Genomic DNA, 27,448 nt, shown 5'->3' with positions numbered 1-27,448 from the left:
TAAACGTTTCATACATAAACATTGGGACCCACCATAACCTGATCCATTTTGTATAATTAAGTGAAACTATTGTCATCTAGTATAATTAGGCACTAAATGTTAGATTAGTTATTGTTATGAAACTATATAAATTTAGAAGAAGAAGAAAATAGGGAGAAGAGAAAAGACTTCTTATTTCTCTTGAAGTATATTCAGGATTCATAGATCTTTCACAAATCTTCTTTACAATGAAGGGAAACCCCTTTATTTATAGGGGAAACCTTATTTAGTCCCCAAAGAGGATTCCTAACCATATCCTACAAGGACTCCACACAATTAGACATTCACTATAATACAAATATGTTTATAACACTCCTCCTCGAATGTCAGTACATTATGTGCCTCGTTAAAACCTTACTAGATCAAAATCCAGTGGGAAAAAAATCTACTGAAGGAAAAAGAGTACGCATATCTAATAATACGCATTATGGATGCCTCATTAAAAACCTTACAAGAAAAACCCAGTGGGACAAAACCTTGTGAGAAAAAAAAAGAGTACATCACGTATTAACTCCCCCTAATGACAACATCAATTCAGAGACTAGAATCTTCATTTTTCAAGCTTGTGCACCATCTTCTTGAAAGTTGTAGTTGGTAGAGACTTGGTGAATAAATAAACAATAATATTACTTGAACATACCTCTCACATGTTGATATCACCATTCTTGGGAGCCCATGAGTGTAGAAAAACCTTGACGAAATATGCTTTCTTCTATCTCCTTTTATGAATCTTCCTTTCAGGGTCAAAGATTTCTTTAAGTTCCTTACTTTAACTTCTTTAATCAAATAATGTGTTGTCATTTGGAAACTCTTCAAGAGTTTCAATTGTAGTTATCAACTTGCATAACAATACTTGTATACGCTCTATGCATTTTGAATCTTTTTAATCCTTATGAGGATGATAGACATGTTTTTCAAAACCTTGTATATGTTAGATTTTTAACCCATTGGATATTTTCAGATTAGTTTTGTCAAGTGACAACGTTCAATATTAGATGTATGACATCTTATAGTGCCTAGATTGCAAGTCAAATAAGCTTTACGCTTACCAAGATACACCTTTTCACTTTTCACTTGATAATTATTTCTACACCAGCATGCTTTAATAGTCGTAGAATTTATATCATAATAATCTATTACAATATTGCGTGCTATTGTATCAAATATACTATCAACGATATATCATTTGGCATTGATTCACAATACGACATAACTTATTGAGATCTCATCACTTCATTATTTTTAGTTAGCTATCCCTCTCATGAGGTTTTATAAAGTGTTATGTCATAGGCTCTCCAAGAGCACATTGTATCCTTATTATAATCATTTTGATTCTTTGATCCTCCCCCTTTTTCAAGGATTATTTTATTTAGAATTGATTAGTTTATCATGCTTCATGAATGTCATAGACTCTATCCTTAAGGGGCATTCAATAGGAGTATTTACAACTTTTGTGTTGCTTCTAATCTCCCCCTTATGTTAGACAAACTAACATATATCTCAATCTTTTGGAGAATTTATCTTTGTGCATCATAGTATATTCATTAATCATATATTGAAAATCAAAATTATCAGACGAAAACTATTTGGTCCCTGACCATAAACCAATTGACAGAAAAATTGATCATAACTTATAGGTTTGATTCATACAATTACTTTTGTATGTAATATCACATTTCAAATCAACACATGGAACTTTATATTCATAAGCAATGATTCACTATGTGTGACATTTAGTGTCACATCATCTTATATATTTATCAATATTATCAAGGTGAATTATCTTGATTTTATATTCTGAAAGTTGTGCTTTTAGCTCAATTATCTAGCACAAATAATTCTGCAAATGTCAAACTGCAAGTTGACAACTTCTTATTGATGCATCTTTTTATCATAGCACATGATAGGTGAACGAACTCATATTCACCTTTTATACTTTTCAAAATTTAGGGATTTCGTCCCAACTTTAGTTGATCCCACGAGAACAAGCAACGTATAGAATTCTTGAAGAATCTTTTAGTTTTTCAATGTATGTCTATTACTCAGTATGCACATCTTTGGGATGATCATATTATTCATGCCAACTAATAAAATTATTAGTACTCGTAAACTCTATGTTTATTACGTCATGTGCCTTTTGCTTTAGTAAATTTCTTATTTACTATTACATGAGTAAATTTAAATTTTATTACTCCAAGAGTAATTTTCAGATTTATTTCTTCTCACTTACTTTACCCTTTAGGTGAGTCGTGATCCCATCATTGAATGAACTAATCTGAAGAAAATTGTGCATGTAAACATATTATTTGTGCAAGCATTTTTGCAAACATCAAGTTGCGAGATAATAATAGGCACACATAAGACCATATAGAAGAAATATCTATTAGGACCATTAAGTATCTAAACATTCCATTAGGTGTATGAATAAGTCCACAAATATTTGTATACGTTCGTAGAACGTAGGATATTCAATCTCAACTTTCTTTTATGATGGTCTCACAATTAACTTGTCTTGCTAACAAGTACTACAAGAAAATTCACTATTTAAAAGAATTTTTAGGTTCTTCCATGGATTTCCATTATTTTAACTTTCCATAATTCGTATAAACATTATAGATTAACGATGTCCCAGACAATCGTGTCAAACTAAAGAAAGTATTGGAAATAGCAAACTTCTTATTTACCATAGAATGTGCCTCAATTGCACTAATTCTTGTCCAATAGAAGCTTGAATATAAAACATGAATCTTTTCTATAATACATGTCTTCTTAGAGACATTCTTGGTGATACCACATCATTGACCAAAGATCGCAATCTTTCTCATGCCTAGCATGATAACTTACACCTCATTCCCTTAAGAGAATGGATTTATATTTTTAGCATTTATCAAAAGTTCTCATTCTTGATGAATGGAACACAAACATGTGAGCATATCAAATTATGATAACTTTAGTACCTTATTCCATATTTATGTGCATTATTAAATCACTTGTCTTTTTTCAGACATATTATGCATTACTATTACATTCACTTTACCTAATGGAGCAAATTCAGTAAATCTCATGACTTCTCATCAAAAACACATTAGTTTTTCTTTAGTCATTATTATATCATCAATATGGTGCATTAAAACATAAATTCAATGTCTTATCCATATAAAAGTGTGTTAGGTCATAAATCGATGGGTCTTGAACCCAATATCTTATCATCATGGTGCATCATGACTTTAACACAATGTCTTACCCTCTTTGTGCGATTGGACATAAATCCATCGTCTTATTATTTTGGTGCGATAAAACTTAAATCTATCGTCTTACCCACAATGAGGCTCAACCTCAAGCCTTAAAAATAATTGTAATTTTATCATTTTTGATGATCATTAATGTGATGGTATATTATAATTACACACAACATTGAGATTATTGATTTATTATAATCAACATTAGTAGTTAATAAATATAGCTTAATAGATCACATACCTCATATAAAGGTTGAAAACATACATTTCACTAAGATGTGCTTATTCAATTATTAAAATAAATTAAGGAATTCTCTTTCAGTTGGTTAAAATTAAACGTATAGAAAGTTGACAAGTCTCCTTAAATACTTACTTGAGATGATACCTCCAAATCTGTTACATAAATAATTATAACATAAAGACAAATCATACCTCAAAAATATAAAAACCTTATTGCATAACTTATGCAAGATCTCTTTTGCACTTTTCCCGTCTTCTTCATAATTCTTTAAGAATAAAATAATCGTGCTGATAACGTGTTATGAAACTATATAAATTTAGAAGAAGAAGAAAGTAGGGAGAAGAGAAAAGACTTCTTATTTCTCTTGAAGTATATTCAGGATTCATAGATATTTCACAAATCTTCTTTACAATGAAGGAAAACTCTTTTATTTATAGGGGAAACCTTACTTGGTCCCCAAGTAGGATTTCTAACCATATCCTACAAGGACTCACACAATTAGACATTCACTATAATACAAATATGTTTATAACAGTTATATAATTTTCCATATTTTTAAACCTTTAATATAGTCGAGGGGTAATGTTAGACTTTTAGGTATAATCAAACACTATTGCAATAATACTGTCACGACCCAAAACGAGCCGCGAGTGGCACCCACATTTATCCTCCTATGTGAGCGAACCAACCAATCTAAACCCCAATCATTTACCAATATTCTAACCATAACGAACAAAATATAATGCGGAAGACTTAAAACTCATTAGTATAACCAATAAATAACTTCTAAAATTTAATACTTATTATTCCCAAAAAAACTGGAAGTCATCACCACAAGAACATCTAGCCTCAAATTACTAAATCTAAGAGTATCTAAGAAGCTAAAATAAATAAACATCTAGTCCATGCCAGAACTTCAAGGCATCAAGACGTGAAGAAGAAGATCCAGTCCAAGCTAGAAGCAATAGCTCACCCTGAAATCTGGTGTGATGAAGACTGGCTAGAGTTGCGGACGAGCCGAAGTCGATGGCACGTTTGCTACACTCCACCATAACAAAGAAAAAATTTACAAGTAGGGGTCAGTACAAGGAACACGTACTGAGTAGGTATCATCGGTCAACTGAAAATAGAAAGCAATATATATCGAATAATAACATAAAACCAACCAATACTTAACAGGTGATAACAACAAGTATAAGAATCATTTGCCACAACACCAAACACACTTATGAGAACTCAAGCTTCCACACCGTACTCACTTAGGAATTAGGTTCTTCAAATCTGAGTATATTAACATAATTCAAGATTCATTCTCTTTGTTCTTCTTGTGTCGGAACGTGACACTCCGATCCCCTACTACTATGTGTTGGAACGTGACACTCCGATCCCCTACTATCCTGGTGTCGGAACGTGACACTCTGATCTCCTACTATCCTGGTGTTGGAACGTGACACTCCGATCCCCTACATTCTGTTTCGGAACGTGACACTCCGATCCACTAATGCTATGTGTCAGAACGTGACACTCCGATCCACTAATCTCATTCTATTAGTTCATCAATCCTTCTTTATGCCCATTTGTCATCTTACTAGAGAGATTTTAGGATTAAAGATTCAATAACCTCCACATTCTAATCCATCACAATTACATAATCACATCATGCAAACACACAATCAAGCATATAGAAGATTTTACAAAATTACCCAATACATATCAATCGCTATTTAGAGTTTACTGCGGAATAGCATAAACCATAACCTACCTCCACCGAAGAATCGTGATCAAGCAAGCTATCCCCCAAAACCTTTGCTTTCCTCTGTGTTCTCTCTAGCTCTCGCTCGTTCGTCCCTCTGTTCTTTTTATTTTTTCCTCTCCAATTTCTTTCTCTTTTACCCTAATTATCATATAACTCATTATGATGAAAGTAGCCCATTATTTAGGTTTAAGTTGTCTTCTTTAACCCCCAAATAAATAATTTATTAGCAGTAACCCACTAACTTTATAATTATAATCATGAATAGTCCAAAACACCCCTTTAAAAACTTTAGCAGAATTCCAACCCGAGTGGACTTACGGAGCCTGTGACGGTCCGTCACGACTGTGACGGTCCGTCCTGCAGGTCCGTCACAAAGTTCAGAGAGTTAATTCTGTGGAAAGATTTGTGACGGTCCGTCGTGCCAACGATGGTCCGTCCTGCCATTCCGTCGTGAAGTTCAGAGAGTCGATCTCACTACCCAAATTTCAGAATCTAAGTGTTTTGGAATGAGACCCCCTCGACGGTCCGTCGTGCCCATGACGGTTCGTCGTGGGATCCATCGACCCAGACAGTTATTACCAGAAATAAACTCTACTGCTCAAAACTACTAAACAGGTCGTTACAATAGATATCAATTTACCCATCGTTCGTCCTCGAACGATCAAGGAAGAAAAACAAGGACGAGAATGAATACCTGAATCTGCAAACAGGTATGGGTATCTTTCGTGCATATCAGCCTCCTTCTCCCAAGTGGACTCTTCAACTGGTCGATTCTTCCATTGAACTTTGATGGATGCAATTTCCCTTGATCTCAACTTGCGGATTTCTCTATCTAGAATAGCAACAGGCTCCTCCTCATAAGACAAATTCTCATCAAGAAGAACTGAATCCCAACGAATAATGTAGTTTCCGTCTCCATGATATCTTTTCAGCATAGACACATGAAATACCGGGTGCACTCCTGAGAGTCCTGGAGGCAAGGCTAATTCATAAGCCACCTCCTCTACTCGCTTAAGTACTTCAAATGGTCCAATATACCTTGGGCTTAGCTTACCTCTTTTACCAAACCGCATCACCCCTTTCATGGGAGAAACCTTCAACAAGACTTGCTCACCCTCCATAAAATCCAACTCTCTAACCTTTCGATCTGCATATTCCTTCTGCCTACTCTGAGCTGCTAAAAACTTCTCTTGAATAAATTTTACTTTCTCTAATGAATCCCTCAGAAGGTCAGTACCCCAACGCCTAACCTCAAATGCATCAAACCAACCAATGGGAGACCTACATCTCCTCCTATACAGTGCCTCAAATGGGGCCATATCAATACTTGAGTGATAGATATTATTGTATGAGAATTCTGCTAAGGGTAAGAAGTTATCCCAATGACCACCAAATTCTATCACACATGCACGAAGCATATCCTCCAACACCTGAATCGTTCGCTCAGACTGTCCATCTGTCTGAGGGTGGATTGCAGTACTAAGATCCAACCTAGTACCTAATTCAGCATGCAATGTTCTCCAAAACATAGAAGTAAATTGCGTTCCTCTATCTGATATGATGGAAAGTGAAACTCCATGCAACCGAACAATTTCTGAGATGTAAAGTTTAGCTAACTTCTCTGCATTGTACATCACCTTGACCGGAATGAAGTGAGCAGACTTAGTTAATCTGTCAACAATTACCCAAATAGAATCAAACTTACCCAATGTCTTTGGAAGACCAACCACGAAATCCATTGCAATTCTTTCCCAGTTCCATTCAGGAATGGGCATTCTCTGAAGTGTTCCTCCGGGCCTCTGGTGTTCATACTTTACTTGTTGACAATTCGGGCATTGGGCAACAAAATTAGCAATGTCACGCTTCATCCTACTTCACCAGAAATGTTGCTTTAGGTCACGGTACATCTTGGTTGCACCAGGATGTATAGAATATCCTGAACTATGAGCCTCTGTAAGAATGGTGTAGATCAAATCATCAACACGGGGCACACATACCCTTCCATTAATTCTCAAAACGCCTTCATCATCAATTATTGCCTTTTTAGCCTCTCCTCGCATCACCAAATCCCGAATTCGGCTTAGTTTCTCATCATCAAACTGTTTTCCCTTAATCTTGTTAAGAAAAGAAGATCTTGCCTCCACACAGGCCAAAAATCCTCCTTTCTCTAGTATTTCTAGTCTCATAAAGTCGTTAGCCAAGGTTTGGACCTCTCTAGCCAATGGGCGTCTAGAAACTTGTAAGTGGGCTAAACTACTCATGCTCCCTGTTTTTCTACTTAAAGCATCTGCCACCACATTAGCTTTTCCTGGGTGATACGATATAGTAACATCGTAGTCCTTCAGTAGTTCCATCCACCTCCTCTGCCTCAAATTCAAATCCTTCTGAGTAAAAACATATTGTAAACTACGATGATCGGTATAGACTTCACACTTAACCCCATATAGATAGTGTCTCCATTGCTTTAATGCAAATACCACTGCAGCCAACTCCAAATCGTGGGTCGGATAGTTACGTTCATGCACTTTTAATTGCCTTGAGGCATAAGCAATCACATTTCTCTCTTGCATTAGCACTGCACCCAACCCAGAATAAGATGCATCACAATAAACAATGAAATTCTTGCCTTCCACTGGCAAGGTAAGAATTGGTGCAGTAGTCAACAAGGTCTTGAGATTCTAGAAGCTTTCTTCACATTCATCCGACCATACAAATGGAACATTCTGCTTAGTCAAATTTGTCAGTTGGGAGGCAACAGAAGAAAATCCCTTGACAAATCGACGGCAGTAGCTAGCTAAACCAACAAAGCTCCTTACCTATGTAACATTGGTAGGTCTTACCCAACTCTTCACTGTTTCGATCTTAGAAGGATCCACCATCACCTAAGCCTTAGAAACCACGTCCCCCAAGAAATACACTGAATCTAGCCAAAATTCGCACTTGGAAAATTTTGCATAAAGTCTTTTCTCCCTCAACACTTCCAACACAATCCTCAAATGCTCCTCATGTTCTTTCCTGCTCTTTGAGTATACCAGTATATCATCAATAAACACAAAGACAAAGAGATCCAGATATGGCTTAAAAATCCTGTTCATCAGACTCATGAAAGCAGCAGGGGCATTCGTAAGTCCAAAAGACATTACTAAGAAAATCAATTTTTATTAAAATGAGAAATACACACAACACACATACTCTAAAATAAGGGAGGAAATTGGAAATAATAAAAAAGCATGAGTAAAATTAAGGGGAGCTTCCACATATATAGGGGTATGAAGGAAAACAAATACATCTATGACTTATTTCTCATGTTTGGTTTGTTAGTAGAAAATATTTTTAGGAAATAATTTTTACTGTGTGATTTATGAATGAAAAATATTTTTGAGAAATATCTTTTATTTTTACGAGAGTAGAAATTAATTGTTGAAATTGAAAATATTTTTTTATAAAAAAAATATATTTTTGGGGGGTGGAGGAGGGGGGGCGGGGTAGGGGTGAAAAATAAAAATTTAAAGTTGAAAATATTTTTTAAAAATAAATTATTTTTTTGAGTGGGGCTGGGGAGTTAGGGGTAGGAGTGAAAAAATAAAAATTTGAAGTTGATTTTTTTAAAAAAAAAATTAAAATTTATTTTGGAAGGTGAGGGTGGGTGTTGGGGGACAGGGGTCGAGGTAGGGGTGAAAAAATTAAATTTAGAAAATAATTTTTTTTGGGGGGGGGGAAGGAGGGGTATTGGTGAAAAAATAATTTGAAGTAGAAAAATATATTTTTTTAAAAAAAAATTGGTGGGGTGGGGGTGCTTGAGTTTTAGGGGGTGGATGGACGAGGCTGGGGATGAAAAAACAAAAAATTGAAATTGAAATTATTTTTTAAAAACAAACTGAAAATTTATTTTGGAAGGTAGGGTGGGTAGAGAGGCGAGGGTAGGGATGAAAAAGTTGCAAAATATTTTTTAAAAACAAACTTAATTCTTAAAAATTGATGTTTTTAAAAAAAAAACAAGTAATTTGAAGTTGGATGAGAGTTTTGAAAATGTTTTCCTTAATTTTGAGAAAAATGAGTTTGATTTGAAAAATATTCTCCAAAACTTGTGTCAACCAAACATGAGAAAATTGAAAAACTTTTGTCCCAACCAAACACACCTATAGTCACGTAAAAACAACTTAATTACTCCAATAGGTATAGTTTGATAATTAGAATTCGTAGATACATGTTATATGGAGGAGAGAGGCGAACGAGATGGGGAGAGAGAGGAGAGAGGCAAGAGAGAGTGGAAAAAGAGTGAACAAAGTGAATTGTATATGTATATCGGTTTGATAATTGTATATTATATATATGTATTCGTATATATGGCAAGCGGGATTGGGAGAGAAAGGAGAGAGACAAGTGAGAGGGCAGAGTAGGAGAGATGTGAATTATATATATTTATAATTGTATATTATGCATATATATTTGTATAGATGAAAACCGAGATTGGAGAGTGAGAAGAAAGACAAGCGAGAGAAGACAGAGAGTGAGATAGAGGTTTTTATATGTATATCGATTAGATAATTGTATATTATACATATGTATTTGTATATTCTGACGAATTACACCAACTAATTATATAAATTCAAAGTCAATCTACATAATTAATGTATAACGTTAATCGCGAGTATTAATTATAATAAACTATAACTATAATAAATAATTAAATAATTTAAAATTGATTAATTTTTTCAAAAATGAAATAGGAATCGAAGAGAACGCAGCAAATCAGCAAGGAACGTTGGTTGGCAGAGAAGCCACGAAAAAGACTTCCTTTTTCAGCCAAAAAGGCAAAACAGAGAACCAAAAACGGCACATAAATAAAGTTTTACATTTTATCAAATTTCAATCATCGCCTCTGTCCACAATCTCTTAATCTGTTCAGCGGTTAGTACAATTTTCTGTTATCTGATCTATAATTTCTAAGCCAATAATTTTTGCTTTTGTTTCTTTGATGGATCTATCAACTGTTGTATATAGGTGTTGAGTTTTATTTTATTAGTCATATTGTTGTGATTTTCTTGTGTTAATTTTGATTTTCTGAGATCAGCTTTACTTATTGGGATTTAAATCATGTTATTTTATGAAATCGTTGTTGATAATCATTTGATTTATGGTTGGTAAAGTTTTGTGAGTATCCTTTTGAATTGGTGGGTTTAGGTGATGTGGTGGTGGAATATTGTGTTCCAAAAGGCCAGAATTAGGCATATTGCCTCTCAAAGAAATGTCAAGTTGTTTTCTGCAGTCTTTTTTTGGTCAGAATCCTATTTTTGTCGAATTGAACTTGTGAGATGAGCCTGACTCTTAGTTATGTTGCTCGATTTCACGAGCATAGTTGTGAACTTGATTCAGTTTCAAGTTTACTAACCAGTGTTTTTTTGGCTTTTACAACTTTGCTGTACTGATCTTGCACTATTTATTAAAACTTTGGTAGTTTCTTTTGATATTTTGCAAGATTTCTTCGTTTGCTGGCTGCACTCATTGCCCCAGACTATGTTTTCTTGATCTTGTGTTATTATGTGGTGCGGCGAGGAGGTTCTTGGTGAGGATTAGTTTGAATTATCTTTTTCAGACATAGTATAGTTACCAGACTTTGGGGGGATTTATGTTTTTTTTGTTTGAAGCTGGCGGAGTTGGAGAATATTTTATCCTGTGGGAAAGGAAAGTTTAACTTATCGTTGAAGATTGACGGGTTGCTGGTGCGTTAATTTAGGCAATTCAAATCTTGGTTTAGTCCTCTTGTGATGGATGTAAATATATCATATAGAATAAAATGAACGGCTGAAATAAAAGAGTGTTTTGGATAGCTAGGTGAAGTAAAAAGCAAGTCCTACAGAACAATTGTGAGATCATTATCTATATGTTTGGTCAACAAAGATAATCAAATTTTTTTAGCGATGATCACGTCAACAGAGTGTGTGAATATTACACATTGAGGATAATGTGCCTAAAAAGATGTACATCTTAGTATGATAATGTGATGATTGAAGTTGATAGGGGTATACTTAATATCACTTGGGGAAGTAGCCTAAAAAGATGTAAATCTTTCGTAATCGATACAAGTTACCTAGGAAGAGTGCTCAATGGAAGCAAAGGATCTCCAAGAGCAATACAAACCAGTTGTTTAAATGACTTGCGGTTGTTGTTATAAGTTGGAGTTGATGTTTATTACGAGTATTTTAGTTGGAAATTCATACATGTTAGTATGTATGTGCGAGATAAAGAAACTTTAATTTTAGAAGTCTTAAATCTGTCAATTCAAATGAATAGATTAGCAGATAGACTCAAAGGGTCACTTTTTTTCTTTGATCAAGTAAACGTATTTGATATCATAAACAAGGCCATAAAATGACCTTAGTGGTATACCAAAAGGCAAAAGGTAAAGAATCTACACTCCACCCGATCGCCTATATAATATGGGACCTTCTATATGCACGTACATAACATAAGGGAACGAAGGCTACTCCTTAACTACTAATAACTCAACTCTACACCTTCAAAAGCTCTTCTACTCCTCTCACTCCAGACAACCCACATTAATGCAAAGAATCATATATCCAACTTCAACTAATCGAGATTAAGGTGTAGTTGCTTGTTAACGTTTTCCTCTAAATCATTTTTTTTCAGAAAAGCAACAATATGGAGCATGATGAGACAGGATGTCAACCCCATCCAGAAGGCCCTATTTTGTGCATTAACAATTGTGGGTTTTTTGGAAGTGCTGCAAATATGAATATGTGCTCCAAGTGTTATAAGGACGTGATTCTGAAACAAGAACAAGAAAAGCTTGCAGCATCGTCAATTGAAAACTTTGTGAATGGGTCAACAAGTCAGAAGGGGCCTGTCTTTGTTGGCTCTGTGGATGTGCAACCTGCCCTGCTAGAATCAAAATCTGTGGTTTTGTCATCACCTCCATCTTCAAGTTCTGGTGAGGCTGCTGAATTGATGGCCAAGGAGGGTCCTAGCCGATGCAGCACTTGCAAGAAAAAGGTTGGTTTGACTGGATTCAAATGCCGCTGTGGTAACTTTTACTGTGGATCACACCGCTACTCAGATAAACATGACTGTCAATTTGACTACCGCTCTGCTGCACGCAATGCTATTGCAAAGGCCAATCCTGTTGTGAAGGCAGAAAAACTTGACAAGATCTAAAAGGAGTTATTGTTCTCAAAGTTGATGTGTCCTTTTAATCCAAGGAGGGCTTCCTCTGATTGGCTACCTTTCACATGATATCTCGTTAAATCTGGGAGTGAAGGCTATTCAAGAATCATCTACAGGCTCAGGAACTCCTGTTCATTGTCATTGATAGAATTTGTTTGTCGACTCCAGTTTCAAGTCTTTGTATGTGTTGGTTTGGTTAATATTAATTAGGTTTGTTTTGTGTCATTCTGTGGTTCACATGGTTAACATCCATGCAATTGTAATCTGGCATTGTAAATTATTCTTCATGGATCTCTTATATGGCTTCAGTTTGCTCCAATGTTGTTTATTATCCTTACATCACCTTGCTTTGTATATGTTTTGCATCGTTCTTGTAGGTAAGCTGTTCACTCTTTGAGTTTATTAGAACTTTTTATTTTTATTTTTAATCATTAGGTCTCTTAGATCTTTCTGGTCATGTCCCCAGAAGGTATAGTTGATTGATGAACAAGCACTAATGCACCAGATTCCATCAGAACTCTAAAGTTATATCGATTTAAGATGAACCTACATGAATTTAGATTGTTGGGGATCTTAGTTTATGTACATTCATATAGTAGGGTGAAAATTGCTTGTGATTGAGGTTAGTTGTGGAGGCAAGTTACAGAATATTTCAGATTTAGCTGCTCTGGAATCAATTTCAAATTTCAAAACTGAAATTGAAAATTCAGGTCTTATTATTACAAACTCAGACATATTGAGCCTGGGGATTTAACATCTAATGCTGTTTACAAAAAGGTACAAGAGGATTTTATCCTCAACATCCTGTGTTTCCCACAAGAACTTGCTCACTAATTGGCTAGCAAATGTTACATGAAAACTCGCCTCTCGTCTTAAAGAGATTAAAAAAAATGAAATGCTACTCACTAAAGAAACCGTAAAGCTAGTCAGAACTTAGTCGTGCCACGGGCTTCAGCTTCAAGGTACTTACACATCCGCTCCATAACCTCTCTACCCTTTGCGCTGTTCGACTGGAACTTCTCTACACATTTCTGCTCTATTTTCTCTGCCATAGAAGCCAGTGCAGACAAAGGCTTAATCTTAATACTAGTTTCCTGCTTGCAGACTGTCCATGAATTTGGATTATCAGGATGTGGATCATATCTAATTTTCTCCTCTACCTCAATAAAATTTTGGAGACTGATGTTACGAGTAGAAAGTTGCATCGATCGACTCTGTGCATCAACAACTGTTGATTCAATACAGTGGCATATATCTTGACCAATGATTTTGCGAACAAACCATGGCCCAGGTGCATGTATAGTGATGGCACGAGTTGTGTAAAGCTTGCCTAAGTTGGCATCAAGCTTGTGATCTAATGTATCAACCTCAAGGATGTGAGATAGGACGCGTTTGTTCACAGGATCAGCGAACTTGCGCCAGGATGCAGAAGTAACTCGTTCCCATGGGTGCCTGTAAATATGCTCTTGTGAATATGCTCTGACCATCTTGTTTCTATTGGTCTATGAAACCTGAACAAATGGAGAAGTCAGAAGTCAAGTAATTTCAAAATCTTGTTGCGGAATGGAGTTGGCTGCAAACTAACCAACATACTTTGCTTTACAAGAAAGTTTTCACACCAAAGCACATGCCTAGATACAGAAATATGGATGACCAGGAACTTTCATAATTAAGTACAGTTAAGGTATAGGTAGATGTGATTGTGAAACACCTATTAATAGATCATTCATTATTTTCGTGCTTTTGTACCAGCTCATGATCTAAAACAAGTCTCGTACATACACCCTAGCACATGTTCCTCGGTGTTGAGGGGCACACCTGAAGAGTGGGGGATTTAGTAACCTTTGGGCAAGGCCATCGGCCATGAGAATAAGTTCTCTAAACGAGCAGGCCATCCATTATCATTCACATGATATAGAAGATAAATCTCTCTCTCTCGTTAGAGTATTAGAGAAGTACTCAGAAAGACCTAACTTGCCCTTTCACTTGGCTGACATATGAGATTATCTTATTCTTTGAGTTGACACCAATAACAGAGAATCTAGAAATGCTCAAATGGTTCCAAAATCCCCAAGGGTCTTCTTCTAAAATCTTCATCACATTCATCATTAACACAAAAAAACAAAATCAGGATCAATGCGGGTGATAAGAAGGTAAGAGGTACCCTCCAAGTCATTCATAGCATAAAAAGATCACATCATCAGAAGGTTTTTCGAGCTACCATAATTAGACATCGATTTGTAACAACAGCTGAATAATAGAACACACACAGAAACACAAGATTCAATTTCTGCAAGAAGCTCATCTATAGCTGAATCAACCACATATTTTTAAGAACAAATAATACTTTTAGGGCAATTTGTTTGGATTGTTACCTATTGTCAATCCATCAAGATGCAAGAACCCACTCATACATGAAATTCAAACAGAGAAGCTCTTCAAAACTCTCATACCGACATTAATCCATCAAGAAAAACACCAATTCAACACCAAATTTTCACTAATTTCATATTCACCCCTCAAATATAGATCAACCACAAAATCACAAATTCATACAAAAAAAAAAATCAAACATAAATCTCAAAAGGGTCTCTCAAGAATTTGTAGATCCAGTAGTAAATCAACTTACGAAAAAAGACAACTTGGGATCAGAATTCCATTACAGCAGTCATAACAGAGAATTGATACAAACAAATAACTGACAATTGATTCAATTTAAATCAATAAAAGAGGCTTACAGATAATATATATAAATATGAGAGATGAGCAAATCAATTTTCTTGAAGCACAAGTTTGAATTCTCTCTCTATGGAAATGGAAAACATAAGAAAGCAATGCCGGTATATCTGTCATGCTTTCCACAACGAATGGCGGTGTGTTTGCCTAAAATACGAATTGGAAATTGAATCAAATTAAATAAATAATTGTTTATTTGATTTCGATTTAGTTTTAAAATTAAAAATATTGTTATAATATTGAACCAAATTGATCACTTATTCCATTTTATAATTATTGACTTATAGTGGTCAGTTACTATCTTTATTTTTATTTTTGAAAAGGGCTTTAAATACCCTTAAAAGTATTAAAAATTGTAAAAAAAAAAATATTCCTCAAGGCTCCAAAATATCATTATCTTTCACTTATTAACTCTAAAATACTTTTATCATCCACTTTTGGGTATAAAATTGATCACTTATTTAACGATTTTAAATTTAAATTATTTAAATATTTTTTAGATACATGACGCTCATTACATTCAAGTCCTAATCAAAACATATTATAATTCAAGGGGTAGAAAATTACTTATAAAATAAATTCAGGGAGGTAATAGGATCTTATTATAGTATAAGTGTGTCTCTGAGATTTCGAACATAAGTTGAGGGGGTACTTGTGCATTTTCCTTCAATTAAATGTAAAATTCACTAATTCAATAAATTTATAACAACTAACATGTATATATTTTTAGTTGGGAATTGTAGTTATAAATAGACATATTTGATTTATTAATAAAATAATTTCATTTGATGTAATTGCAATATTATTTTTCTCTATTATTTTTTTAATTTTTTTATTTAAAAAATTATCAATTGATACTACTTTTTGAAGGATCTATCTTTGATGGTGATAATTATATTTATATGCACTTAGAATGTAGACTTGTTTTGGGGATTTAGATCTTTGAAAGTAGAGGTAGACCCATATGGTCTTTGAGGATGCACATACATTCGATAATTTTTTTTTATTCTATATTTAAGAATAAATAATTTAAGAAAATGTCATATATTTAGTTGTGCATACTCATAATCAAAACTCACCTGCTCTGCATACACTAGTTAAAGTCAATGGCTGAATTAGAATTTCTATGAATGGTTCGAAGTATATAAAAAAGTAAAAACATGAAAATTACAAAATGAAAAACAAAGTGAAATGGGAGGGAATATAAAACTTAGGGATAATGTCCAAGAACCCCCTCAACCTATGCCCGAAATCTCAGAGACACACTTATATTATACTAAGGTCCCATTACCCCCCTTAACTTATTCTATTAATATTTTTTTACCCCTTTTTAGCTTACGTGACACTATCTTGTGGGCCCAACGATGGTTGACTATTTTTTTTCGAACTAGTGCCACGTAGGCTAAAAAGGGGTAGAAAATTACATATAAAATAAGTTCAGGGGGTAATAGGATTTTAGTATAGTATAAGTCTGTCTCTGGGATTTCGGGCATAGGTTAAGGGGGCACTTGGGTATTTTCCCTAAAATTTAATATACTAAATTTAACTTATAGTCAAGTTGTGTTTAGATTTTTCATAATTTTACCCTACTCGGTCGAGTTTTTTAAAATTTTCGTATTTTTTCTTTTATTTTGGGTGTTCTATTTTAACTTATTTTGAATTTTGACTAAGTGTTCGTTCATTTTTATGTTACTCTAAATATCATCAAAATTCTGTCATAAAAAATGTAAAGATCGAGTTACTAATATAATAGTGCATATTCAAATATACATTGTGTAATCATTTTTTCTGTATTATGACATGTCAAATCGATAAAATTATATGATGAAAAACACTGCAAAAGTTTCATAAAGAGAGCAAAACGTGAAAAATATTCCTGTTTGTAAAGTGTAAGTTTTTCTTCCACTTTATAAAGTGTAAGAAAAGTTTTGCTTTACAAAGTGTAAGAAAAACTTACATTTTATAAAGTGTAAGAAATAGTTTCGTTACATATTAAAATATAAACGTTATGGGACTAACAGAAAACATTTGGAATATTGAATAAAGTGAAATTTTTCTTCCACTATGCTTATTTTAGTTACTTCCTAGAATAGTGGTTTATTTTGGTCACTTCAATTTTTTTTGTGGCTTATTTAAATTTCGTACTCCTCTTTTTCCTTTACTAGAATTTTTTTCCACTGGATTTTTCCTAATAAGTTTTAACAAGACATATTATCTATGGACATCCAAGGGAAAGTGTTATAAACCCATGAATAGTGGATTATCCGTTTAATCTATCCTAGATTTGATTCGATTCATGTATGGGTGCTTCCAAGGTTAGGGGTGTAAAAAACCAAATCGAAAACCAAAGCAAACCGAAAAAAAAACGACTAGTGATTTGGTTTGACTTAGTTTAGAGTTGAAAAAAAACCCAACTATATTTGGGTTGGGTTGGTTTCAACTAGAAAAAACCAACCCGAGACCAAACCAACCCGACATTATATATGTAATTTTAAAAATTTTATTCTATAAATAAAAATACCCGACATTATATATATAATTTTAAAAATTTTATTCTATATGTAAAAATATTTACTTTGATATATTTTAAAATATTTCTTATACTTTTTCATAGTTTTTATCTTTTAATATATATATTTTTTTTGTTTGAAAGTTAGAATTTCTTAATGATCGAATGTTGGTAATTATAATAAAGCTTAAATCAAAATCAAATTAATAGTAATCCAAAAGGAGAAAATCAATTCAACACTAAGAATGACTATAATATTGAATATTATTTTTAGTTTTACATTGGTTTACACAATTAAAATACATAATATAATTTTACTTTCGTTTAATATTTATTCATGTAACTAATACTTATTAAACTTATTTTAGCATGATTTAGTACTTTTAAATTATGATCAATTTCATTATGACTTATTAATTTGCAATAGTTGTTTTACACAATTTCATTATAATTTTTTTGTTGGATATTGTAGTGTCATTAATCATTTCACATTTTGTGTTATTTTCTTAAAAAACAACTTAGATAGTTGCATTATGGTGGGATAAAATAAATATTTGAAGTACAAGTAAATATATGTTTGTATGCATATTTTATCGGAAAAATAAAAAAAAAATAAAAAAAACTCAAATAAATTCGAAGTTGAAAATCCCGAGTTTTACTGGTTTGGTTTATAAATTCAAAAATCTAACACAAATAGTTTGATTTAGAGCATGTTTGGCTCAGCTTAAAAGGTGATCAAACTGACTTAAAAGCTGATTTTTGACTTATTTGACTGTTTGGCAATACTCAAAACAGCTTTTTTTAAGTTAAAAAAAAAACTTATTTTAAGCCAAAAGTTAAAAGTTGGGGTAGGGGTGCTTTTTTTTTTTAGCTTATAAGCTGTTTTAAGTTGACCACATTTTTATGTTTTTTCCCTTAATATTTTTATACAATCTCCAAATTATCCATATAACCCTAACATCTCTTTCTTCTATTTTTCCCTTTTCACGTTTGGCATAACAACTTCAGCACTTTTATCCAAACGCATAACTGCTTATTTTAAAAATAAGTTTCAGCACTTTCAAAAGTACTTTTTTAAAGCTGTTTTTATTAAGCTCATCCAAACGGACCCTTAATACTTGAAAAACCCAAACCTATCCGGTCATGTACACCCCTATCCAAGGTGATAAGAGCATTAAGGGATAAACATGTCTCTATTAATTTGGTGAACTTTTGGGGTAACATCTCAACACTATAAATAGAGATATCATTCACCATTTGAAAAACACACTTGAATAAAAAGAAAAAATCTTCTCATCATTTCCATATCTTGTCTTCTTCTTTCTACATTATAGTATTCCGAGCTTATATTTTATAACAGAATATAATTAATTACTTTTTGAAATCATAAACTTAAGTACTGTATATTAATTAATGAAGCTTGAACTTTGTAAATCTTGATATGTAGAATTAATGAACTACTTTTGAATTTTGAAAGACTTTACAAGTCTTCAAAAATTTTTGATTTATGTTTTGAAGGTTTAATTAAGTTGGTTAGTTTATATTTTGTGTAGCATGTTAATTACATGTTTTGCTTGAATAGGTTGAATTCTTTCGAAATTGAATTTAATATAATTTGCAGGTGGGTAGCAGATTTCTGCTGGAAAAAGAAAACAGAAAAAGTAATTGACATGGAGCTTTTGTCCGTCACTTTTCTGCCTTTTTTTTCTTTTTTTTTTTTTTATGTTTCTGGGGTTTTCAAAAAGCAACGGATGGCGTCTTTGTCCGTTTCTTTTCAAGTTTTTGAAAATTATGAATTGAAAATAAACGATCGTCTGCGTCGCTCTTTGGAAATAAAATTCTTTTTATAAAAAAAACGATTTACACAAACCATACAATCTGTCATTTTTGAAATGCGTCGAGCCAAAAGTTACGAACTCGACTGCATCGCTTTTTCGTCAATTTTGACAAAAAGAAAAAGTGACGCAGTTCGTCGATTTTTGCCTATTTTAGTAGTGAACACCGAGTATTGGTAGAATCAATGATCATTTCCAATATATTAATTATTAATGTAACAAGTAACTGCAGAACAGTAATACATGTCAAAACATATACAAACCGTTTTAAAATAAAACAGATTTCAGATCACAACTTTGACTTAACTAATGCAAGAAACATTCCCCCACATGATCACAAATGCACATACAAGGTCCTCTCATGAAACACACTCAAATTGTTAGTATACAAGTACGGTATAGGAACCAACTATTAATGATTCATGTCACACTTGGTATTTGAAACAACCATTTATATGTTGTACCGGCGTGATACCCGAGTCAATTATCAATCACAATCACAATCACAATGGACAACCAACTTGAAATCATAAGTAAATAAACAGGTTCATTGCAAGAGATATCACATGAAGTCATTACACATTAGCCTTCTAGTTCACCCTACATGCATCACACAATTAATGCTGCAAAAATAGTTAACATGCACACATTACATACTTTGAAAAATAAAGAATCCATCACCTACCTAAAAAATCACAGAACATGGAAGATTCGATAAAATTTTCATAATCATTAGAGGACTTAAAAATACCCTAGAAATGATAATAGAACATCTAAATAGCATCGAATCGGCTCATACGCCTATGCTAGTCAGACGTTCTAATTCAAATCAAAGAAGTATCAAGCATTTTTAATTCCTAATTTTTTGGACTGATGACCATGATGATTTCAAAGAAGTGGTCGAGATACTTGGAACATTAAGGTGGAGGGAAATTGTATGTGGAAGTTTCAGAGCAAACTTAAATATCTTAGCAAGAAACTCAATTAATGGTCCAAGAACCAAATTGACAATGTTTTTTATGAGCTAGAGAATCTCATCTGTTACATCCTATTTTCGCACGGTATTTGGTTAGACATTATTTTATTTTTCAGAGTCGTCACTTTGAATTAAGTTATGACGTTTCAGGTCATCTCTTTTTAGTCCCTAATCAAAAGAAATGACTCTTTATTTGGTATGCAAATTAGAAATTGGAATAAGAAATTCTATTGACTGAGAGAAAGATATTAGGCATCCCACGAGTCTAGTAATTTTAACACAATCACTTTACTTGACTCATACTTGAATTAAATTATTATTTTTTCGGATAAATTATGTTGCAGGCCGTGATTTGCTCATAATTTTTTTGTTGTTGAATTTTGTTAGTCTTAAATCAAATGCACAACTACATCACCTAATATTTTATGTCTACAAATTTAGTATGAATTTTATAAAAGTTAACTATTAAAAATAATTTGATCAAGGTGTGTCATCACATCCTTGAATTTCTTTTAGTGTCTCATAAAAATGAGATAAAACAGTTTAACAAAATTTTGAACCTCGCAATTCTATCAAAATTAGCGTTACACTGTAATAATTACTTAAAAGAAAAAAAATCAAAATGAAAATTAAAATTTAAATAGCCACAATATAGTACTCCCTCTGTCCTTATTTAGTTGTCTACTTTAGAAGTGACACTTCAGTTACAATTTTACCTTAACTTAAAAGATCATGCAACTCCGAAAGTATAATAAATGTATTTTCTAGATCCAAAAAACATGCATTACAATTTAGTAGTACTAGAAATTTTCTAGAATTAAATAAGGGCATATTAGGAAAAAATTATTGTCCTTTCTTGATTTGTTAAAATGAACAAGTAAATAGTGACAGATATAAAAAAATATGAACAAGTAAATAGTGACAAATATAAAAAAATATGAACAAGTAAATAGTGACAGATAAAGTATTGAATAAAAACAAAATTTCTCCTTTCTATCGTTAAAGGTGGAGAACTAATTAACATCATAGAAAAAGAAATAAAAGACCAAGTGAACAACATTATGAAGAAGAGGAGAAATGAAAGAAACTCAAATGAACACATCATTAACCTTTGCATGAAGTTTGGAGGTATTTCACTCTCATGAATCCAAATAAAGAAGCACATAAAACATTAGTCTTGATCCAACAAAATAAAAACATGAAAATTAACATCATCTATGTTATCATAATCTCTCAAAATATTTGTCCACACCTCAATCGATTGATCGATCGTCTTTAATTATATTTCTCACTCATTCCACATTGAGAAAACACCAGGATTTGATCCTTGAACTGATGACTCTCCTGACCAACCATTGTAACTTGGCATATTATCATAATCAACTTTAACAAGTGCAACTTCTTCATGTGCACCACCTCCTCCTCCATTATTACCTGAAGTTGAATTTGAACTCATTCCACCAAGTCCAGGAGAATTACCAAAATACCCTCCAGTACTATAACTTCCACTTGAACTACCTTCATTGTTATTCATCAAACCATGCAAGAAAACTTGATTATTCTGAAGATAATTGTTGTATAACGACACTTGATGCGAGTTGTTCTGAAGTTGAAGTTGTGTTTGGAGATAACTCTGGTGAAATTGAGACGACGAATCTTGAATGTTGTATTGTGAAATGTCATGATTTTGGAGAGTCAACAAAGGTTGAGAATTGTCAAAGGATGGTTGATGTTGTTGCATTAAAGGATATGCTTGTAAAGGATTTGAGTTTCCATATTGAAAACTTGAGTTTAGAGCCATCATTTCCTGATCTCTTTTTCTTGATGATTCAAGTGCTTGTGCTTCTTTTAGCCTTTTTGCTGCTCCTCCTCCAATTGGGAGAGTGTTGCTTTCAAGTATGGCTTTAACATCGTAACGATTCATATCGAAATTTGTTACAGCATTTAACCCTCTGAATTTTATTGCTGCTATGTCATATGCTTCTGCTGCTTCCTCCTCAGTAGCTGCAATCATACAATATTCTCTTCAAATTAGAATTTTGCTCATGTAGACAATTTTTTTATTTTGCCTTACTATTTATTCACAATGTTTAATTGCTTATAGGTATATTTTTGATAATTTGATGAAGATAAAATTATGTTTCACTAGATTGTAGCGTAAAAAAAGTTGGAACTCTAAAAGTAGTGTATTGAAGCTTCTATGAATTTTAATGCAATCATATCATGTCACCTAGGGTAAAAATTACATGTATATTCTCATGAAAGGAGCAACTAAAATACCACCTCAATAACAAAATATTTTCACTGGTGGACTCATGATTTTAATCAATGTGATTTCAAAAATAAAACAGAATACTTGAGATTTGAACTAGGAAGTCGTGTTAATTTCTCACATATACAAGTCTCATCCCGGAAATACAACATTCATGAAGGTGAGAAGAATCTATCAACGAATGGATCAATCAATTCTACCCAAGACATGATAGACAACTCACCTAATCAGACGGTAGACTCTACGGTGAGTGAGAAAGGACTCGAGGGTGAATTTTAAACTCTGAGTCAACCCTAGATTTGCCCCTGTATATTTCTCTATCTTTTAGGTTACATATAAGTTGAAGAATTACTTTTATAATTTAGCTTAACAATATGATTGATTAAATACTTTTACATTATAATATCCATACATAAACTCTAAATTTATTGAAGCAATTTGTTAGTCACTATAGAATATATTTGTTAGTCATTTTGATCAGGAAAGTGATTTTTTTTCAGTGACGGATTCAGAATTTTCACTTACTAAAAGTTCCCAAGTAGAGATCTTTATTTCCAGCAACTCTTCCTATCCTTGCTTGCCATCTCCCATGCTGATGGTGCCTGCTCCCAGATATGTCATGAGAAAAAACCAACAATAAAAGATGAGAATAAAATAATAAAAATAAAATAATTATTTTTCTTACTAAAGTTTTATTTGAAAAAAGAAAAAGAAAAAAAGGAAACAATACTATGAATACCTTGTAACACCCCGATACATGGATGCACCCCTTGAGAAGCCACTACTCTTCCTAAATATATAGCAAGAAAAATCGAATTTAACTTAAATATACATATAGTATAATAATCGTTTTGGACTAACAATGTACAATCACTTGTAGTCATCTTCACGTTGTTTTGATTTGACAGTGTAAAAAAATGTTATATTATATATGTCAAAATTAAAAATTTGTAACACAAATATATATATATGAAGTTAAAAGAAGTTGTCAGTGAAAAGAAGAAATGGTCAGCCTCTGCCAAAATCTTCTACTTCTATTATTGTTCCAATAATTGGTATCTATAAAAGAACACTAGATTACTCTGACTATATATTTAAAATAGAAAGTCTATAACATTAAAAAGTAGTAAGATTTAGTAGATGGAATATATAATAACATCAATTTAATTATAAAAGGTTCTGACCTTCTTATTGCAGCAACAAATTCTTGCCTTGTCATATGCTTCATGTCTTCTAATTCTTTCTCATAGTTGCTAATCTATACTCATCAAATAAATAATTAATATTCATGACCATAAATAATCAAATCCTTTAATTTTAATTAAATATTACTACATTTATTATATTATTAGATTTTAAAATGGTTCTAAGAGTAATTAATTACTGGAAAATTTGTAGTGGTAGATGTTCCCCAATATTTCAATGCAGCAAGATCATAAGCCCTAGCTGCTTTCTCCTCCTTATCATACCCTCCTACACAAACCAAAATAAATAACAAAAAAAAATGAGAAAATTATGTTCTAAGAAATAATAGGACTCTTCAATTTTAATCACCACTGTCAGATTCTTCAAAAATAAACTATTCTTGGAGAATCCAACACGCATCTATTGACATTGTTGAAGAGTCCGAGCAAGATAAGGAAAAACAATTGAAGATTGACCAAATAGAGTGTTAATTAAGTTGCTTACCCAAATACACTGCAAGTGAATAACAATAGCATCCACCCCAAAAATGATGACAAAAAATTAGTTAGAAAAATTGATTGGAAAAAAAATTTGCTTAAAGAAGATTGTTGATGATTGAAATTTCACCTTGACGACCCTTTCTTGATTGGCCTTCCCTTCTACAACTATTATCCCATAGATGTGCTTCATACCTTCCTGTCCATCTATGTCTACATTTTCTCAAGTCCAAAACGAGCACGGCCGTCATTGAGAAAGAAGAAAGAAAAAGAAGGAAACCCTAAGTTTTTTTTAAAAAAAAAAAGAAAAGAAAAAAAGATTACCTAGTTACACCTCTATAAATTGATGTTCTTTGGCCAAAAGTATCCAAAGTTCTTCTAGGTGCAGCTTCAACAATACTAGTGTTATTACTATTTTCAGCAGTTGCACTCGCGGTAGCAGCGTTTGCGCTAGGGCTAGCACTTGTTTCACTAGTTGAACCTTTTCCACTCCCCATAGACAATGTCAAAGATTGAATATTACAAGCATTTTCTTGAAGATCATAGTTGTTTGTAGGAGGAGGAGCTAAAGCATTTTGCATTGATGGCATAAGATGGTTGTTTTGAAAGAGATAATCCGAATCGTTTGCTTGGATTTCATTGTAAGGGATTAATTCAGATTGATTTTCAGATTTGTTCATTCCAAGAAAATCAGCCACCTTTGGAACTTCATTGCTTCCTTGTGTGTTCATTAAGTTCCATTCTACAAAAAAATAAATATGAATTAGTACTGATGAGATGGTCGCACACTTCAACATTCAGAACAGGGATGAATATTTGTTCAGAGTAATATCTTAGTATACCTTGGTTTTGGAAGGGATTGTCAATAGTTTCATTGACTAACCCTAATGAAAAATGATGAGATTGAGCATTTTGAAGATGAGGAGGTAAAGAAGAATGAGTGGGAGAAAGAGGAAAAGATAGCCAATTGTTTGAATTCATTCTTGAAAATCTCTTGAATTTAATTTCTTTTTCAAATGGATCAATTTCCTGCACATGTCCAAAAAAGGGAAAATAAATGAATTAAACATTAGAACAAAATCATAAATGCATTATTAGTAGCACATATATTTGTGTATAACACACACTGACAAAAGAATGAATTACCCTAAAAAGTATGAAGAGACTCTCTTCTTTTTTTTTCTCTCACTCACTTTCTATCCCCCTATACCTTTCTTTGATTTTATTTCATTAATAATGATTCATCCAAACATATGAGGTTATAGTAGGGGGGAGAGAGAGAGAGGAGAGAGAAAAATGAAAAGGTCTAAAGGAAAAATAACTATTGAGAAAGAATGAAGTATATAAATGAATGAGTTCTTCTACCCACAACTTACTAGAGAATGGTCATTGATTCATATGAAGATGACTGTGCGTACCACATTCCAACACTTCAAACTAGGAGTCCTAGAATATTGTTACATTGGAGAGGGGACTAAAGAGAGGATGGTTAATATATAGTTTTCATTTAACACTACCAATATAGTTTAATATGTAATATTAATAGTTTATTTATAGTTTTACCATGTTACTCCACCATCTTCCATTCGCTTTTAGTTGTCTACTTTTCACACCTCTTCAAAAACAATATTTAATACGAGGTTAAAAACAATTTTTTTAATGTTTTCTTGATATTTTGAACTCACTTATATATAACAAAGAGGTTATCTATATATACTCATAGTAAGTGTAATGTATAATAAATAGTGAAATAGAGTAAATAACATATTGTAAGGGGTTAGAAAGTAGATTATAAGCAACATATAAATTAGTGAGTCCTTATAATAAAGGCCACGAGTGTCTTTACTATAAGAAAAGCTAGTGGTCCTTTTTAAGTCTTTGAACTAAGACAAACCTACAATTCCAATTGGAAAGAATCCATTATTTTTTACCACCCCACACTAGGTAGTAGAAGTAGGGTAGTGTAGCCCCAAAACAAAAGGGTCCAAAGGGTAACCCTACAAAAAAAATATATATGTCCAAGTTGAGATGTATTGGAACTCTCTTAAATACCTCGTAGAGTGTAATACATGACACCCCAAAGCCCAGCATTCCCACACTACTCAAATCATCTCATTTTTTTTCTCTTTGTTCACTCGTGCAATCACTTGTATATTCATCCACACCACTCAATGCCATAAATCCACCCATATATGTCAAAGTATGATCAATACGGAATCAACGACAGATAAAATTCAATTCAGTAGTTGTACAATAAAAATTACATGTAAATATCATTTAGCTACGAAGTTAGTGATCGATGTACAATTAGTTCAAAGTTATTACGCGATTGATAGATTTCGTAGCTAATTTCATATTCTCTAGCTAGAGTACTATATAACCATATTGTAACAAACAACTACTATATATTTCATAGCTAATTTCATATTATGAAGATATCTTAGGATAAAAAAGAACCATATATTTCGTATTAAAATTCCATTTACCAAAACGAAGGGAATGTTTTCGAAATAACACACTAGTAGGAAGTAAGGAAACTTTCTTGATTAAAGTTTTATAGATTACTCAGTTCTCCCTAAATAATATGATCAATTCTATACATACATTAATATATTCATTCCATTAGATAAAAAAACTACAAACAGAAAAAATAAAATGTAGAAAATCAATCAACATATGGAAAGTTGTAGTATTATCTAGACATCTATGTTATAAGAAGGTTAAATGTTTTCCGCTTAACTAATACACGATTTATAAATAGGGGTTTATATAAAATAAAATAGTAGCACAGCTATGATATATATTAAAAATACAGATATTAAAAAAAATCAATTTATTTTGTTACTATATATATATATATGTTATGTAGATTAATAATTTTAAAAAATGCAGCAATAAATGCTATGCTTTTTTATCATTAATATAGGAGTTTGTTTAAATGCGTAACGATGAAAGAAATAGTCAGGGAGTGGATCCCA

At 32.6% G+C, this 27,448-nt stretch overlaps 2 protein-coding genes across 6 annotated transcripts; one reads left to right on the top strand and one right to left on the bottom strand.

Moving 5' to 3' along the window:
- Positions 1-10,007: 10,007 nt before the first annotated feature.
- SAP2 (A20/AN1 zinc finger protein) lies at positions 10,008-12,620 on the top strand. The gene is given in 2 exon segments (NM_001320154.1): positions 10,008-10,186; positions 11,927-12,620. A coding segment is annotated over 1 exon segment (513 nt). The 5' UTR covers positions 10,008-10,186; positions 11,927-11,938; the 3' UTR covers positions 12,452-12,620.
- Positions 12,621-13,153: 533 nt separating this feature from the next.
- Positions 13,154-26,444, bottom strand: LOC101252050 (AP2-like ethylene-responsive transcription factor PLT2). Of its 5 annotated transcripts, none has more exons than XM_069291731.1 (9): positions 25,847-25,938; positions 25,313-25,499; positions 24,795-25,212; positions 24,601-24,683; positions 24,173-24,261; positions 23,973-24,046; positions 23,528-23,578; positions 23,314-23,390; positions 21,595-22,520 (listed from the first exon to the last, which is right to left on the bottom strand). In XM_069291731.1, exons 2-9 carry the CDS (start codon positions 25,449-25,451, stop codon positions 21,805-21,807), a joined length of 1,647 nt encoding a protein of 548 aa, XP_069147832.1. In that variant the 5' UTR covers positions 25,452-25,499; positions 25,847-25,938; the 3' UTR covers positions 21,595-21,804. The 5 variants fall into 5 exon arrangements, with proteins under 5 accessions (XP_069147833.1, XP_004250866.1, XP_004250868.1 ...); XM_069291730.1 differs by lacking the exon at positions 25,847-25,938 and adding an exon at positions 25,617-25,823; XM_069291732.1 differs by lacking the exons at positions 21,595-22,520; positions 23,314-23,390; positions 23,528-23,578; positions 23,973-24,046; positions 24,173-24,261 and adding exons at positions 13,154-13,954; positions 23,514-23,517 and having other exon boundaries at positions 25,313-26,444.
- Positions 26,445-27,448: the final 1,004 nt, after the last annotated feature.

This window comes from Solanum lycopersicum, chromosome 11, assembly GCF_036512215.1.
Source record: "Solanum lycopersicum chromosome 11, SLM_r2.1".
NCBI classification, from domain to species: Eukaryota; Viridiplantae; Streptophyta; class Magnoliopsida; order Solanales; family Solanaceae; genus Solanum; species Solanum lycopersicum.
The sequence above is the reverse complement of the archived record's forward strand: the minus strand, read 5'-3'. Positions and strand labels throughout refer to the sequence as shown.

Coding starts and splice junctions, on each gene's coding strand:
- LOC101252050 (XM_069291731.1), bottom strand. CDS start 25,451: ATGAATTCAAACAATTGGCTATCTTTTCCTCTTTCTCCCACTCATTCT. Junction 24,047..24,172: donor CTACCACTACAAATTTTCCA/GTAATTAATTAC, acceptor TGATGAGTATAG/ATTAGCAACTATGAGAAAGA. Junction 23,391..23,527: donor ATGTATCGGGGTGTTACAAG/GTATTCATAGTA, acceptor ATCTGGGAGCAG/GCACCATCAGCATGGGAGAT.